Here is a 17163-nt window from a genome sequence, read left to right as displayed (position 1 = left end):
AATGAAGGTTAGAGTGTGTGCTGAAGGGTCAGCAGCAGCTGCCAAAAGCTTGGATAAGCCAAAATAAATATTTACATGCAAGCTTTGGTTACTGTCCTTCTCCATCTGACATTTTCCATCTTTTTGGGAAGGGTTTACTTAGAAGATACACAAGTGATTTGACTGCAGTCTTCCTGTTTAGGTAAGAGGAGTGTGTAGTTGGTATCATGTGTGTGCACATGTTGAGTTAGGAAAGTGCTCTGACAGGTGGTCCTGGTCCACTTGTGTACAGGTGAGAGCATACTAGGCATCTAATTGGTAGGGCTGGAAATTGCCAGAGACCTCACGATACGATATATCATGGTACTTAGGTGCTAATACGATATGCAGTGTGATTCTATACGTATCACAATTCTATATGTATTCGGATTCGATACTGCAATTTTATTGCCATTAGGCGTTCCAACCACACTGCTGGACAAGAGAAAGCCGTGAGAAAATAGGTTTTGGATGTGAAAGTGCTTAAAACATGTTGGCTAACCATTTAAAACATTTCAAAAGTAGATGGGCAACTAGCTGTAGGATGATAAATAGCTACATTTTGGCGCAGGTAAACCTTACTAACAATAGCTAGCTTTAACAAACAAGAATACAAAATAAAATAATTCGATAAAAATCGATATTTGGAGTTACAGTATCGATATTTTATTTAACCTTTATTTAACTAGGCAAGTCAGTTAACAACAAATTCTTATTTTCAATGACGGCCTAGGAACAGTGGGTTAACTGCCTTGTTCAGGGGCAAAACGACAGATCTTTACCTTGTCAGCTCGGGGATTCGAGCTTGCAACCTTTCGGGTTACTAGTCCAACGCTCTAACCACTAGGCTACCTGCCAATATAAAAGAAGCAACAATAATATTGTGACACTCTACCTATCTTTTTTCCTCCATCCCTACTAATTGGTAGCCTGTGTGTTCAGGTGAATATAGGAAGCACTCTGATTGATGGCTGGGGTACACGTGATTAAAGAAAGGTCCTAGTGGTCATAAGAGCAGCAGCAGGGACCGTAGCTGTATACCATCTAGTCACAACCCGGGGTGGGCTCCACTCCACACTCTAAGCACTGGGGCATCATAAAAAGGATGAGCAGTTTCCCTGAGCACCTCATCACTGATCTGTGTGCAGTGGTCTCTGGTCTGCAAAGAGATTACTGTCAGTCATCCATGAATCTGGTCAGAGGCTCAGCTATACTGCCGCGAGCATTACACTGACCTGGCCTTCATCAGCAACCAGAGAAATCTATAGATACTAATGAGCCAACAGGCTGCAGATGGTCAGGAGGAGAGAACTCAGAACTCAGGGCTGTCAGGAGAGGAGGAACTTCCTCTTCTATACAGAGTGAGTCCTAGGGGAGAGAGAAATGTAGAGGCTTGAAAATTGAAGCTGAAATTGGGATTTTATTTTAGGAATAAGGCGTTTTTCTTTTGAAGCCAGGAGGCTAGTATCAGCTACATTTATGCCTTTACTAGACTATGGGGATATTTTATATATGAATGCTTCCGCTCAGTGTTTGAGATCAATTGACACCCTTTTCCATGGCAGTTCTAGATTTATTTTAAACTGCAAAACCCTTATGCACCACTGCACTTTGTATACCAGGGTTGGCTGGCCTTCTCTAGTCACTCGTAGGCTCAGTCACTGGTATACTTTTATTTACAAAGCCATTTTGGGTTTACTACCTTTTTATTTGGGCATTTTTATTGTTCAGAAATTTGGTGGGTACTCTCTTCGTTCGCTGGACTTTATCCTGCTAACTGTTCCAAATGTCCGAACTGAATTTGGTAAAAGGGCTTTTATGTACTCTGCACCATCGTCTTGGAACGCCTTAAAAAATACTGTTAAACTGGAAGAACTTGTCCCGATTGGTATTTTTAAATCACTGATGAATGATCTTGAGACTGATTCCCTGACATGTCAATGTTTTTAATTTGCTGTTTTGATTTTGTTATACTCTTGTGAATTCTATGGTTTTTACTAGATTACTTGTAGTTTTTCATGTTGTTTGTCTGTAATTTTTGTAATGACTTGGTGCTGCCTATCTTGGCCAGGACGCTCTTGAAAAAGAGATTTTAAATCTCAATGAGCCTTTCCTGGGTAAATAAAGGTTAAATAAGAGGCTATATAATACACTAACTAAAAGTCTGTACAATATATATTATTACCACCGTGTGCTCTGTGTGTCTACTTAAAACTACTGGTCAAGTCAATGTAATTAGTATTAGTAAGCTTGTTACTATCATTGTCCTGCTCTTTATATATTTTTGTAATATAGTAGTAAAACTGCTAAGTGCTGGAGGACATTTGTAAGTCCGATTAGTTTGCAGGATCAATCTAAATTCAGAAATGTATCTTGTATCACATACATTGCATCAGTTGCCTTTTGAATCATCAATACTGAAAATCAAAGGGTTCTTTGGCTGTCCCAATAGGAGAACCGTTTTTTGGCTCCAGGTAGAACCTTTTTGGGTTCCATGTAGAACCCTCTGTGGAAAGGGTTCTACATGGAACCCAAAAGGGTTATACTTGGAACCAAAAAGGGTTCTTCAAAGGGTTCTCCTATGAAGACAGCTAAAGAACTGTTTTAGGTTCTTGATGGCACCTTTTTTTCTAAGAGTGTGAAGAAGATGAACTCTCTCTCTACTGATTCTCTGTTGGTGGGATTTACATGTCAGCTTTGGTTAAAGTTTATTCTGGTTCTTTGGACCGTGACATTTTCCGAAGCTCCTGGGTACAGTTTGCTTTGAAGATGCAGGAGTTATTTGACTGCGGTGTTCGTTTTTAGGTAGTGTGTGTACAGGGCCCTTACTATATTGTCTTTCCCTGAATCCTCACATCCCTAGGGGAGAGAGAAATGTAGAGGCTATATACACAGGGCACAGGGACTATGGTGGTCTGTTTGAAACATGTAGGTATTATAGACTTAATCAGGGAGAAGTTGAAAATGTCAGTGAAGACACTTGCCAGTTGGCCTGCGCATGCTTTGAGTACACGTCCTGGTAATCCATCTGGCTCTGCGGCTTTGAGAATGTTGACCTGTTTAAAGGTCTTGCTCACATCGGCTACCAAGAGCGTTATCACACAGTCATCCAGAACAGCTGGTGCTCTCATGCATGCTTCAGTGTTGCTTGCCTCGAAGTGAGCATAAAAGGCATTTAGCTCGTCTGGTAGGCTCGCGTCACTGGGAAGCTCGAGTCTAGGTTTCCCTTTGTAGTCCGTAATAGTTTTCAAGCCAAGCCACATCCGACAAGCATCAGAGCCAGTGTAGTGGGATTCAATCTTAATCCTGTATTGACACTTTGCTTGTTTGATGGTTTGTCTGAAGGCATAGCGGGATTTCTTATAGGCATCCGGATTAGTGTCCCGGTCCTTGAAAGCGGCAACTCTAGCCTTTAGCTCGATGTGGATGTTGCCTGTAATCCATGGCTTCTGGTTGGGATATGTACAGTGGCTTGCGAACGTATTCACCCCTTTGGCATTTTTCCTATTTTGTTGCCTTACAACCTGGAATTTTGGGGGGATTGTATCATTTGACTTACACAACATGCCTACCACTTTGAAGATGCAAAATATTTTTTATTGTGGAACAAACAAGAAATAAGACAAAAAAACTGAAAACTTGAGCGTGCATAACTATTTACCCCTCCAAAGTCAATACTTTGTAGAGCCACCTTATGCAGCAATTACAGCTGCAAGTCTCTTGGGGTTAGTCTCTATAAACTTGGCACATCTAGCCACATTGACTTTTGCCCATTCTTCAAGGCAAAACTGCTCCAGATCCTTCAAGTTGGATGGGTTCCGCTGGTGTACAACAATCTTTAAGTCATAGCACAGATTCTCAATTGGATTGAGGTCTGGGCATTGACTAGGCCATTCCAATACATTTAAATGTTTCCCCTTAAACCACTCGAGTGTTACTTTAGCAGTATGCTTAGGGTCATTGTCCTGTTGGAGGTGAACCTCTGTCCCAGTTTCAAATCTCTGGAAGACTGAAACAGGTTTCCCTCAATCATTTTCCTGTATTTAGTGCCATCCATCATTCCTTCAATTCTGACCAGTTTCCCAGTCCCTGCCAATGGAAAAACATCCCCACAGCATGATGCTGCCACCACCATGCTTCACTGTGGGTATAGTGTTCTCGGGGTGATGAGAGGTGTTGGGTTTGTGCCAGACATACCGTTTTCCTTGATGGCCATAAAGCTCAATTTTAGTCTCATTTGACCAGAGTACCTTCTTCCATATGTTTGGTGAGTCTCCCACATGCCTTTCGGGCGAACACCAAACGTGTTTGCTTATTTATTTCTTTAAGCAATGGCATTTTTTTCTGGCCACTCTTCCCGTAAATCCCAGCTCTATGGAGTGTACAGCTTAAAGTGGTCCTATGTGCAGATATTACAATCTCAGCTGTGGAGCTTTGCATCTCCTTCAGGGATATCTTTGATCTCTTTGTTGCCTCTCTGATTAATGCCCTCCTTGTCTGGTCCATGAGTTTTTGTGGGTGGCCCTCTCTTGGCAGGTTTGTTGTTGTGCCATATTCTTTCAATTTTTTTTATAATGGATTTAACGGTGCTCCATGGGATGTTCAAAGTTTCAGATATTTTTTTATAACCTAACCCTGATCTGTACTTCTCCACAACTTTGTCCCTGACCTGTTTGTAGAGCTCCTTGGTCTCCATGGTGCTGCTTGCTTGGTGGTGCCCCTTGCTTCGTGGTGTGGCAGACTCTGGGGCCTTTCAGAACAGGTGTATATATACTGAGATCAAATGACAGATCATATGACACTTAGATTGCACACAGGTGAACTTTATTTAACTAATTATGTGACTTCTGAAGGTAATTTTTTGCACCAGATATTATTTAGGGGCTTCATAGCAAAGGGGGTGAATATATATGCATGCACCACTTTTCCCTTTTATAAATTTTTGAAACAAGTTTTTTTTTAAATTTCACTTCACCAATTTGGACTATTTTGTGTATGTCCGTTACATGAAATCCAAATAAAAATCAATTTAAATTACAGGTTGTAATGCAACAAAATAGGAAAAATGCCAAGGGGGATGAATACTTTTTCAAGGCCCTGTACGTACGGTCACTGTGGGGATGACGTCGTTGATGCACTTATTGATGAAGCCGATGACTGAAGTGGTATACTCCTCAATGCCATTGGATGAATCCCAGAACATATTCCAGTCTGTGCTAGCAAAACAGTGTTGGAGTGTTTTGCTGGTGCAGTGCTGGACTTTTGATAGAACCTGTGAGAGGATATAGGTAACAGTAATATTAGAGCAACATTACTGATTCAAATGTTTGACTAACTCCTATTACTACTAGTATTACTGCTACAAACTGCCATTGATAATTTTATGGTTTATTTTTTATTTCACCTTTATTTAACCAGGTAGGCTAGTTGAGAACAAGTTCTCATTTGCAACTGCGACCTGGCCAAGATAAAGCAAAGCAGTTCGACACATACAACAAGAGTTACACATGGAATAAACAAACATACAATTAATAATACAGTAGAAAAATCTATATACAGCATGTGCAAATGAGGTAGGATAAGAGAGGTAAGGCAATAAATAGGCCATGGTGGCGAAGTAATTACAATATAGCAATTAAACACTGGAATGGTAGAATGTGCAGAAGATGAATGTGCAAGTAGAGATACTGGGGTGCAAAGGAGCAAGATAAATAAATAAATACAGTATGGGGATGGGGTACATTGGATGGGCTATTTACAGATGAGCTATATACAGGTGCAGAGATCTGTGAGCTGCTCTGACAGCTGGTGCTTAAAGCTAGTGAGGGAGGTAAGACTCTCCAGCATTAGTGATATTTGCAGTTCGTTCCAGTCATTGGCAGCAGAGAACTGGAAGGAGAGGCGGCCGAAGGAAGAATTGGCTTTGGGGGTGACCAGTGAGATATACTTGCTGGAGCGCGTGCTACGTGTGGGTGCTGCTATGGTGACCAGTGAGCTGAGATAAGGCGGGGCTTTACCTAGCAGAGACTTGTAGATGACCTGGAGCAAGTGGGTTTGGCGAAGACTATGAAGCAAGGGCCAGCCAACGAGAGCGTACAGGTCGCAGTGGTGGGTAGTGTATGGGGCTTAGGTGACAAAACGGATGGAACTGTAGTAGACTGCATCCAATTTGTTGAGTAGAGTGTTGGAGGCTATTTTGTAAATGACATCTCCGAAGTCGAGGATCGGTAGGATGGTCAGTTTTACGAGGGTATGTTTGGCTGCATGAGTGAAGGATGCTTTGTTGCGAAATAGGAAGCCAATTCTAGATGTAATTTTGGATTGGGGATGTTTAATGTGAGTCTGGAAGGAGAGTTTACAGTCTAACCAGACACCTAGGTATTTGTAGTTGTCCACATATTCTAAGTCAGAACCGTCCAGAGTAGTGATGCTGGACGGGCGGGCAGCGATCAGTTGAAGAGCATGCATTTAGTTTTACTTGCATTTAAGAGCAGTTGGAGGCCACGGAAGGAGAGTTGTATGGCATTGAAGCTCATCTGGAGGGTTGTTAACACAGTGTCCAAAGAAGGGCCAGAGGTATACAGAATGGTGTCGTCTGCGTAGAGGTGGATCAAAGAATCACCAGCAGCAAGAGCAACATCATTGATGTATACAGAGAAGAGAGTCGGCCAGAGAATTGAACCCTGTGGCACCCCCATAGAGACTGCCAGAGGTCCGGACAACAGGCCCTCCGATTTGACATACTGAACTCTATCAGAGAAGTAGTTGGAGAACCAAGCGAGGCAATCATTTGAGAAACCAAGGCTGTTGAGTCTGCCAATAAGAATGTTGTGATTGACAGAGTCGAAAGCCTTAGCCAGGTCGATGAATACGGCTGCACAGTAATGTCTCTTATCGATGGTGGTTATGATATTGTTTAGGACCTTGAGCGTGGCTGAGGTGCACCCATGACCAGCTCTGAAACCAGATTGCATAGCGGAGAAGGTACGGTGGGATTCGAAATGGTCATCTGTTTGTTAACTGAGCTTTCGAAGACCTTAGAAAGACAGGGTAGGTAAAGGAATTATTTGGTTATCTTTTCAAATGTAGCCAGAAAGGTCAAACAAAATAATACAAAAACAATTTAGATGTCCTCCTTACATAGGAAAACACACATAAAAAAGATTGATCAGTTTTTTGGGGCAAACTATTACATTTTTGTAACTTCTTTCTGACAATAATCCCCCCCCCCCCCCCCCCCAAAATAAAAATAAAATACAATATTTTTTTAATCATAAGCCCATTACAACATTTTGGTATAGATTTTTCCTTATTTGGACCAATGATTGGGTCTCACATGATGACTTAACAAATCACTTTATGCAGCAGATAATGTTCCTTCTCTCCTGTCAGTCCCTTGTTCGCCAGTGCTCTACCTCTCTGATCAGGGTCGCACAGCGGAAGTGGTGGGCGGGGCAGTGGGGCAGCTTTCCCCTGTCCAGGCCTGGTACGTACTACTGGGGGTAGCCTACCCGTTCATCCACATGTCCACAAGTCTCTGCTTCCTAGACAAATCCAGCCCCTGATCATGACATTCAAACAAACCCCTGCTCATAATGGGGACTTTATGCAAAAACGTTCTTGTCTCTAATGAACACATGGACATTAGGACTAAGTATTGATTTACGCTCTATTATGAATAAATTCAAATAAAATGTATTTGTAAAGCTCTTCTTACATCAGCTGATATCGCAAAGTGCTGTACAGAAACCCAGCCTAAAACCCCAAACAGCAACCAATGCAGGTGTAGAAGCACGATGGCTAGGAAAAACTCCCTAGAAAGGAATACTGCTAAAAAAAACACAAAATATATAAAGGTAAGGCTCATTCGTATTTATATTGTTTCGCAAGGATGCACACATTTTATCCCAATGCAATATGTTATCCTTGCTTCTGTAGAAGCGGATGTAACGTTGCGAGACTTTGTCTGACTTCGGACATTTAAAGAGAAGGCACTGACGCACAAATGACCGGTGAGATCTGCGACCGAACGTTAGTAATAATGTGCCGTTTGTAGTGTGTTAGTAACTACTTTTACAACATGAGTTCAGAATCGGTCATTCTGTTGGAGACTGTCAACTTCGCTGCTGAAAAGCACCGCTATCAACGACGTAAAGACGCGGAACAAACGCCATATATCAACCACCCAATAGGTACAGTTGTTATAAAAACAATCTCAACAGATGCTAGCTAGTTAGCTTCTATGAATGGCTTAAGGACCTAACTAGCTACCATTAGCGCCTATTGATGATAGCTAGTATCTTCTGACCGGGGAAGTTTTGTTACGAGCCCCGACGCTTGTTCTGAACGTTAAAACACATCTTTTGCGGTACGGTTTTGGAAACACAAGGAACATGTATTTCCTATTAGCTAGACATCCTTTCATTTTTTTTTATTTTTTTAACACAAGGTAAAAGTACTACACACCTTTTTAGGGTAAGTGTTCCCACACAGTCTTATCTCCATAGTACAGCGCTTGTTTACTGAAGACAGAGGCGTTCATGTGCTAATTAGCTGTCTGCATCATTTGTCACTGAAAGATGCTGTCAGCTGCATGTGTTAACCTGTTAAAACAGTGTACAGTAAGTGTATGTTTTGCATTTGGGAAATTATTGTTGATATAAAAATGTGTTTCTAGAAATTTACTGTAATTGAGAATTGATTTATGTTTAGATGGAGTATTTGGCGGTTTTGGCTGCAAGGGCCAATTTGCCTCTAAACATGCAAGGTCCTTGGACAATAAGGAGTAACGTTAGCCTCTAGTCCATTATTGAGAGGTCCTTAGAAATAACTCTCTCACTACTCGGACTTCAGTGCATGGATATCTGCATTTACATTTGCCGTGTTTATAATTTTGCAGGAGTGGCAAGGATCCTGAGCCATGAAGGTGGGATCACAGACATTGAAGTTTTGCAAGTAAGTGTTTTGCGTCTCAGACAAACTCAAAATACTTTCTTGCATACTTGTTCCTGGAGGTCAATATTTTAAATCGTAATGAAATTATATTATTAAGTATAGATAGATAAGTCAATGGGTGATGTTAAGCTCATGAAAACATTCAACATTTGTGTTATGAGTTTGCGTTAACAGGAAGGTCATGACTGATATTTATGTGTTTTCCAACTGTCCTCAGGCAGCTTTGCTCCATGATACAGTGGAGGACACTGACACCAGCATAGGAGAGCTACAGGCTATCTTTGGGCAAACGGTGGCTCGAATCGTTCAGGAAGTGACAGATGACAAGGCGCTACCCAAGCAGGAGAGGAAACGTCAGCAGGTGGAGCATGCACCTCATGCCAGCCAGCAGGCCAAACTGGTCAAACTGGCTGACAAACTATACAACCTGAGGGACCTGAACCGCTGCACACCCACAGGTGATTTATTGTAGGGTGTCCAATCAAAAAAGCATATTTGGACCCTCTGTGTAAAATATGTTAATTGTGTTGGTTATCCTATGAGAACCAATGGTCCAAACCCCATTTCACTATCATATAAACCCCATTTCACCGTTCAAAGGTTATTGGAGTTTTTACTCTTGTAGGATGGCCAAAATTTGTGTGACTAAGTCAATGGAGGCCAGAGAAAAAGTGATCAAATTAAGGAATATTGCACAGCATTGTGTTAACTAGGCTAGAAGCTGTGTGGGAGTTAATTACCTGACAGGCTCACTTTTCTGTTGAACTAGTCATCTATCTTCCCGAATCCACAGGACGTAAAACAATATAGAAGTAAGATGGATATTGATTTTGAGACATGACATGTTAGCTTGTCTGCTATATGCATCCGCTGCTAAATCATGGCCGCTACTGCGGGATGGTAAATGTTGTCAGAAGTTAACTAAAATGACTAAGCAGTCGATGGACAAGGTATGACAGCAATCCATGCTTTGGTTTTGTTATCCACCATTTCAAATGCTAACTTTTAGCATTTTTGGCACAGCCAATGCATGGGAATGGTATCTTTATTAGCATTTTCACACGTCATGTCCAAATCTTGAAGTATCTATAAAATAATATATATATTAGTGTAACTCAATGTTGTTACTGTGTGAAAATGCTAATATAGGTACCATTGACTTGCATTGGATTTGTGCCACAAATGTGAGTGACTGATTCTTAAAAAATAAATAATAGCAATAGCAGCACCATCTAGTGGTTAGAAGCTGGTAAATCAGGATGCAGGGTGGGACATAAACCTAACAAATTCAATGAGTAATTTCTCTGAACTGGGGAAACTGATCTTTATTTTTTTAACTCTCTCTGGCTCGTTTCTTCTCTTTACCTGCTTCCCTCTCTGGTTGTCTGACTGTCCCTCTCTTTACCCCCGTCCCATGTCTTATATTTAAATCTGTGTTGTGGTTGCCAGGTTGGTCGGCAGAGCGTGTTCAGGAGTACTTTGTGTGGTCAGCCCAGGTAGTGCGAGGACTGAGGGGGACCAACCCAGCACTGGAGAGACACCTAGAGGAGCTCTTCAAGCAGAGGGGGGTTGAGCTTTGACACCTCTCTACTTCTGACACAGGGTGGCACAACAGAACAACTCTTGATGCACACTTTTGTGAGTTCATGTGAAAAAATGTGAGTGTATTGTCTTCATATTAGGAGCCTTCTCCATCGAATAAACTCTTAGCTCTCATAAGGATTTATTTTTATGGGTAATTTATTCATTCATTCTACAGTAATTTGCATACATTCTCTGTAGAACTGGCAAACCATCAATGTCACCTTGAGTTTTCTCGCTGTATTGAATAAAGCAATGATATGTGTAATTTTGTAAAGACGAAAGGTTGTTGTGGAAATTCACCACCATGTCATGGAAATGACCACCAGGGACACTAAGTCAATCTTAAATGAATCATCCTTTATTATCAGCGCGCTGGAGAGTTTCCAACCAACTCAATGCACTATAGTACACATGTCAATCAGGAGCTCTGCTGGGGCAGTCCCAACTGTTGTCTGTGTATAGCCATATATAAGACAAGTTATATTTGCATAATTAATTCATCGTTACCGTTTTGTATCATTCATGTGACCGACCAATACTGGTTCATAACATGTGACAGACCAATACCTCAAGGATTCTTCTCTCTAAGCCGAGACCTTGAAACATATCTTTTGTCCTCAAAACGAAGGTCTGGGCGTACTGCCAAATTGTAGCTACTGATAGTGAGGATTCAGTCAGTCACTTGCATGAACATAGAAAACGGTTATTAGAAAAGCACATGAATAGAACACAGAAATTAGTTATTGGAAAAGCACAAACGTTAAACATTTCCAGCACAGTTACTTTTGTAAATCATAGTTTGCAGGATTCATCTGAATTGTATCATTGTATCATTAATACTGACAATCAAAGATGGGGTAGTGAAAATAAATGTAATATTTATCCCCCTCAAATGTTATTACACTTTTTTTAAACATTTCAGTCATTTAGCAGACCCTCTTATCCAGAGTGACTTAGTTATTGCATTTGTCTTAAGATACTGTAGCTAGGTGGGAGAACTACATATCACAGTTACAGTAAGTACATTGTTCATAGATAAAGTAGCTATCAGCTAGGTCAGAGCTAGTAAGGGGGGAAAAGTCTAGTGTAAGTTAATGAAAGTCCTTTTTGGGGGGGTGGTCGTTTGCTGTAGGATTATTTAAGATGCTATTTGAAGAGGTAGGGTTTTAGATTTTTTTCTGAAGATGGGCAGGGATTCTGCTGTCCTAGCTTCAGGTGGAAGCTGGTTGGGGTGCTAGGACAAAGAAGAGCTTGGAATGGCCTTAGCAGGACCTTTTTACCTTGTCCGTTCAGGGATTCGATCCAACAACCTTTCGGTGAAGCTCACGAAAAACAGTTCTTGTGCTGACGTTGAACTCGGCAGTGAGTGTTGCAACCGAGGACAGACGATTTTTACGCGTTACACGCTTCAGCACTCGGTGGTCCTATTCTGTGAGCTTGTGTAGCCTACCACTTCGCGGCTGAGCCGTTGTTGCTCTTAGACATTTCCACTTCACAATAACAGCACTTACAGTTGACCGGGGCAGCTCTAGCAGGGCAGAAATTTGACTTGTTGGAAAGATGGCATCCTATGATGGTGCCACGTTGAAAGTCACTGAGCTCTTCAATAGGGCCATTCTACTGCCAATGTTTGTCTAGGGAGATTGCATGGCTGTGTGCTTGATTTTATACACCTGTCAGCAACGGTGTGGCTGAAATAGCCGAATCCATCTCATGGTCTACAGAAACACCTCTAACCAATCAACAGTGTTTATTGCCTGCACATTAGAATTAAAGGGTAACTACACTCAAACCTCAAAAGTGGTCTCCTGATTTGGTTTAAGCATTGTTATGGACTTAGATAATACAATTACGGTGTTTTCTGTAAGAAATAATGTGTGACAGAACGAAAACCTTAAAAAAATGTGGGAAAAATGTGAAACCTGTGAATTTGTGACTCAGTTGGCAGCCTCATTTATCTGTTTAAAGAGTAGGCCTACTATTAGCTTACTTGCACAGTACAGCTTGGGTTGGTCTGACTGTGAAAGACCGATATGGGATTTATAATTTTAGGTCACTGTTTCTCATATCATTTTTCCACACAGGGCGCCTTTCCTTCGCTGGATGAGCCGTTTGGCAAAATGAGAGTATACCCACTTCTCCAGGCACCACTACAGCCCTGATTGAGGTTAAACATGTATGATCAAATATGGTCAAGAATATTGAGTTCTCTGAACTTGCTACTGATTCTCTGTTGGAGGGATTTACATGTCAACTTTGGTTAAAGTTTATTCGTGTTCTTTGGACCGTGAGATTTTCTGAAGCTCCTGGGTAGAATTTGCTTAGAAGATGCAGGCGTTATTTGACTACGGTGTTCCTTTTTAGGCAATGTGTGTACAGGGCCCTTACTATATTGTCTTTCCCTGAATCCTCACTTCCACTTTCAAAGTCTCTCCCCTCTGACGTTGTCCTCCAATTCGTTTAGAGAAGGCGAGGAAAGAGGATGTGGGAAACCTATGAGGAAGAGCCATGGATTGGTTGGCAAGATTAAGGAGGCACTCTGATTGGTGGGCTGTGCGGACACGTGAGAGGGGGCCAGCAGAGTAGCAGCAGGGTCATAATAGCAGCAGCAGCAGTGGGGTCAGCTCCGCTCCACACTTACTGAGCACTGGGGCATCATGCAGACGAAGAGTAGCTTCACTGGTCTCCTCATCACTGCTCTGTGTGCGGTGGCCTCTTGTAAACTCGGAGAATATCACTATGTGTCTGAAGAGAAGACCTGGTCAGAGGCTCAGCAGTACTGTCGTGAGCACTACACTGACCTGGCCTTCATCAGCAACCAGGAAGAAGTAAATCAGCTCCTTTCCATTTCAAGGGGTCATTGGACCTGGATTGGTTTGCACAGAGATGTTAACGACCCTACAGGATGGACATGGTCAGGAGGAGAGAACTCAGCATTTAGGTTTTGGAAGTCAGGAGAGCCAAACAATGCTGGTGGCATTGAGGACTGTGTCACGGTACAGTGGGATATGAGATGGATGGATTCGCTTTGCTCCCGGACATTCCCCTTCTTATGCTACAAGGAGAAGCTGATCCTAGTTCAGGAGATGAAGACATGGGAGGAGGCTCTGGAGTACTGCAGGGATCACTACACCGACCTCCCCAGCCTGCTCTCTGAGACTGAACATCTCCAGGCCCAGAGCAAGATAGAGGCCGCCCAGACCGACCATGTGTGGACGGGTCTGATCTTCCTGGCCAGAGAATGGCTGTGGGTGAACGGGGACCACCTGGAGTACCAAGCCTGGTCCGGCGGGGAGCTGCCCCACTGCCCCGCCCAATACCTCCACTGTGGGACCCTGACCAGAGATGAAGAGCACTGGGGAACCAGGAACTGTGAGGAGAGGAGGAACTTCCTCTGCTACAGAGCGTGAGCCCCAGTGGAGAGAGATATTACTGTAGTAGATATGATCATCTATGTATGCTCTCTACTTGTTACTAGTTAACGCTGTGATTGATTATTCACTCTATTTACTTGTTGGTGCATATAAACCTATTGGGTTTAACCCAGGGGAGGCAGGTAGCCTAGCGATTAGAGCGTTGGGCCAGTAACCAAAAGATTGCTGGTTGGAATAACTGAGCCGACAAGGTGAAAAATCTATTGATGTGCACTTTAGCAAGGCACTGAACCCTAATGTGCTCCAGGGGCGCCGTACTACTATGGCTGACCCTGTAAAACAACACATTTCACTGCACCTATCTGGTGTATGTGACAATAAGTCATATATGTTTTGGTGTGTGTTTTCTACAATAGTCTACTAGTTTTGTACCTATAGATACCGTGGTTATGATAGTGGGTGCTTTGTGTGTACACAGACCAGAATACTGGGCACAGATGTCAGTTCAATGTCTAGTTTTGATAACATTTAATTGAGTTGGTAATTAACTTCTTTTTTTTTTACCATGTCATTCGATTTAGGTAGGGTAAAAAAAAATATACAAGAAATCACGGAATTCCTTCAGGTTGATGACTCTGCAAATCCAATCAGTTTTCCGTTTTGATGCATCCTCATCAGAATGAAAAACAGTAACAGTAGATATGAACGTACACATCATGTATTGTACATCATATATTGTATATCATATATTGTATATCATGTATTGTATACCATGTATTGTACATCATATATTGTATATCATGTATTGTATATCATGTAAGGAAACCAAATGTTGGTATGAAATAAATAATTAACTTAGACAAAGACCTTCCTTCTCATTTTTACTGGTGCACCTAGAAATAATAATAGATAGCAGAACATCTAATTGAAAGATCACAACTTCTCATTGATAACCTGTCATGTACCATGAAATATGTGTCTGAAATAGTGAAAATATTAAGTATTTACGTGGTTTATGGTTACAAAAGGATGTAATCCAAAATGCACTTGAAGGAAACTGTCACGACTTCCGCCGAAGTCAGCTCCTCTCCTTGTTCGGGCAGCGTTTGGTGGTCGACGTCACTGGCTTTCTAGCCATCACCGCACCATTTTTCATGTATCCATTTGTTTTGTCTTGTTCCCTGCACACCTGGTTTTCATTCCCCAATCAATCTACATGTATTTATTCCTCTGTTCCCCATCATGTCTTTGTGAAAGATTGTTTGTGTTACGTGTTATTTGTTGACGCTCCAGACTGGTTTGGTTTTTCCGTGGTATTTCACAAAGATGTTTATTGTTAAACATAATTCTTGTGACTGTTTTGCACTTTTGCCTCAATAAAGTGTGCGCCTGTTCACAAATCTCTGCTCTCCTGCACCTGACTTCGCTACCAGTACACACACACGACAGAATCGTTCACCTACCATGGAGTCAGCAGGAGCAGGTACCCCGGTCAGAGGAGTCGAGGAGCGCGTCCAGGAACACGCGGGCGGCAATGCTACATCATCTCGGTGCCATGATGGACCGCTGGGAGAGACAGGAAGTCTCTCCAGCGCCTCGACCAGCGCAACCGGGGTTACCTCTACCTGTCCCGTCCGGATCCAGCTCCAGTGGGATGCTTCTCTCCCTTCCCAGGGAGTATGATGGGACGGCCGCACAGTGCCAGGGGTTCCTTTTACAACTGGACCTATACCTGGCCACTGTTCACCCAGCTCCCTCAGGAAGGGAGAGAGTATCCGCCCTCGTCTCATGCCTCTTGGGGAGAGCTCTGAAGTGGGCAAACGCCGTGTGTGGAGAGGAAGACGTGGCGTTGGACCACTTAGAGGAGTTCACCCGCCGCTTCCGGGCCGTCTTTGACCATCCACCCGAAGGTAGAGCGGCGGGGGAATGACTCTTCCATTTGAGGCAGGGGACGAGGAGCGCACTGGATTTCGCGCTGGATTTCCGGACCTTGGCCGCCGGAGCAGGATGGAACGACAGGGCCCTCATTGACCACTATCGATGCAGCCTGTGTGAGGACGTCCAATAGGAGTTGGCCTGCAGGGATGCCACTATCACCTTTGACCAACTGGTGGATCTGTCCATCCGGTTGGATAACCTGCTGGTCATCCGTGGACGTCCTGAGGGGGCTCTGTCGGTTCCATCTCCCAGTACTCCTGCTCCGGTGCCCATGGAGTTGGGAGGGGCTGCTCGTAGGGAGGCTGGAGGAGGGGCCTTCACATGCACCATCTGTGACTGCAGAGGGCACACTGCCGGTCGGTGCCGGTTGGTCCCTCTGTGAGTCGAGGCAGCAGGCAGGGCACTCTGGCGTCACCCCGGGTGAGTCTGCACCACTCTCATCCAGAGTATTCTGTTGTCCACCTGTTTGTACCTGTTTGTTTCCCTGAGTTCTCCCCGCATTCCCAGCATAAGGCGCTCGTTGATTCAGGCTCTCACTGGGTGGTCGCGAGAGTGCTCGGGGAGGTGTGTAGGGGTTTTCGTTGGTGCTACCACGGTGGAAAGTCCAGACCAGGAATACCACCCCATCGACAGGGGGAATACCACCCCATCTACAGGAATACCACCCCATCGACAGGGGGATTGTGTGATAAATCTCCTGGTAGACGCTGCACTTCCCAGGAGTCACGTGTATCCCCTGTCGCAAGCGGAGACGGTGGCTATGGAGACATATGTCTCTGAATCGCTCCGTCAAGGGATACATTCGGTCCTCCACTTCACCCGCCTCCTCGAGTTTCTTTTTTGTGAAGAAGAAGGATGGAGGTCTGCGCCCGTGCATTGACTATAGAGGTCTCAATCAAATCACGGTGAGGTACAGTTACCAGCTACCTCCTATCGCCACGGCGATTGAGTCAATGCACAGGGTGCGCTTCTTCCCTAAACTGGATCTCAGGAGTGCGTACAATCTGGTGCGTATCCGGGAGGGAGACGAGTGGAAGACAGCGTTTAGTACCACCTCAGGGCATTATGAGTACCTCGTCATGCCGTACGGGTTGATGAATGCTCCATCAGTCTTCCAATCCTTCGTAGATGAGATTTTCAGGGACCTGCACGGGCAGGGTGTAGTGGTGTATATCGATGACATTCTGATATACTCTACTACACGCGCCGAGCATGTGTCCTTAGTGCGCAAGGTACTTGGATGGCTGTTGGAGCATGACCTGTATGTCAAGGCTGAGAAATGCCTGTTCTTCCA

The 17163-nt window shown here is 43.5% G+C and overlaps 1 protein-coding gene across 2 annotated transcripts; it reads left to right on the top strand.

The window, feature by feature from the left end:
* Nucleotides 1–7977: 7977 nt before the first annotated feature.
* Nucleotides 7978–14795, top strand: LOC106587628 (guanosine-3',5'-bis(diphosphate) 3'-pyrophosphohydrolase MESH1). Of its 2 annotated transcripts, XR_006762180.1 has the most exons (5): nucleotides 7978–8210; nucleotides 8918–8973; nucleotides 9191–9431; nucleotides 10423–10631; nucleotides 12642–14795. XR_006762180.1 is itself a non-coding variant. In XM_014176195.2 (4 exons), the coding sequence occupies exons 1-4, from the start codon at nucleotides 8099–8101 to the stop codon at nucleotides 10551–10553; spliced, it is 540 nt and encodes a 179-aa protein (XP_014031670.1). In that variant the 5' UTR covers nucleotides 7978–8098; the 3' UTR covers nucleotides 10554–10822. The 2 variants fall into 2 exon arrangements, 1 of the variants encoding a protein (XP_014031670.1); XM_014176195.2 differs by lacking the exon at nucleotides 12642–14795 and having other exon boundaries at nucleotides 10423–10822.
* The last annotated feature ends 2368 nt before the right edge of the window (nucleotides 14796–17163 follow it).

Source organism: Salmo salar, chromosome ssa26 (genome assembly GCF_905237065.1).
Source record: "Salmo salar chromosome ssa26, Ssal_v3.1, whole genome shotgun sequence".
In the NCBI taxonomy this organism is placed as follows: Eukaryota; Metazoa; Chordata; class Actinopteri; order Salmoniformes; family Salmonidae; genus Salmo; species Salmo salar.
The sequence above is the reverse complement of the archived record's forward strand: the minus strand, read 5'-3'. Positions and strand labels throughout refer to the sequence as shown.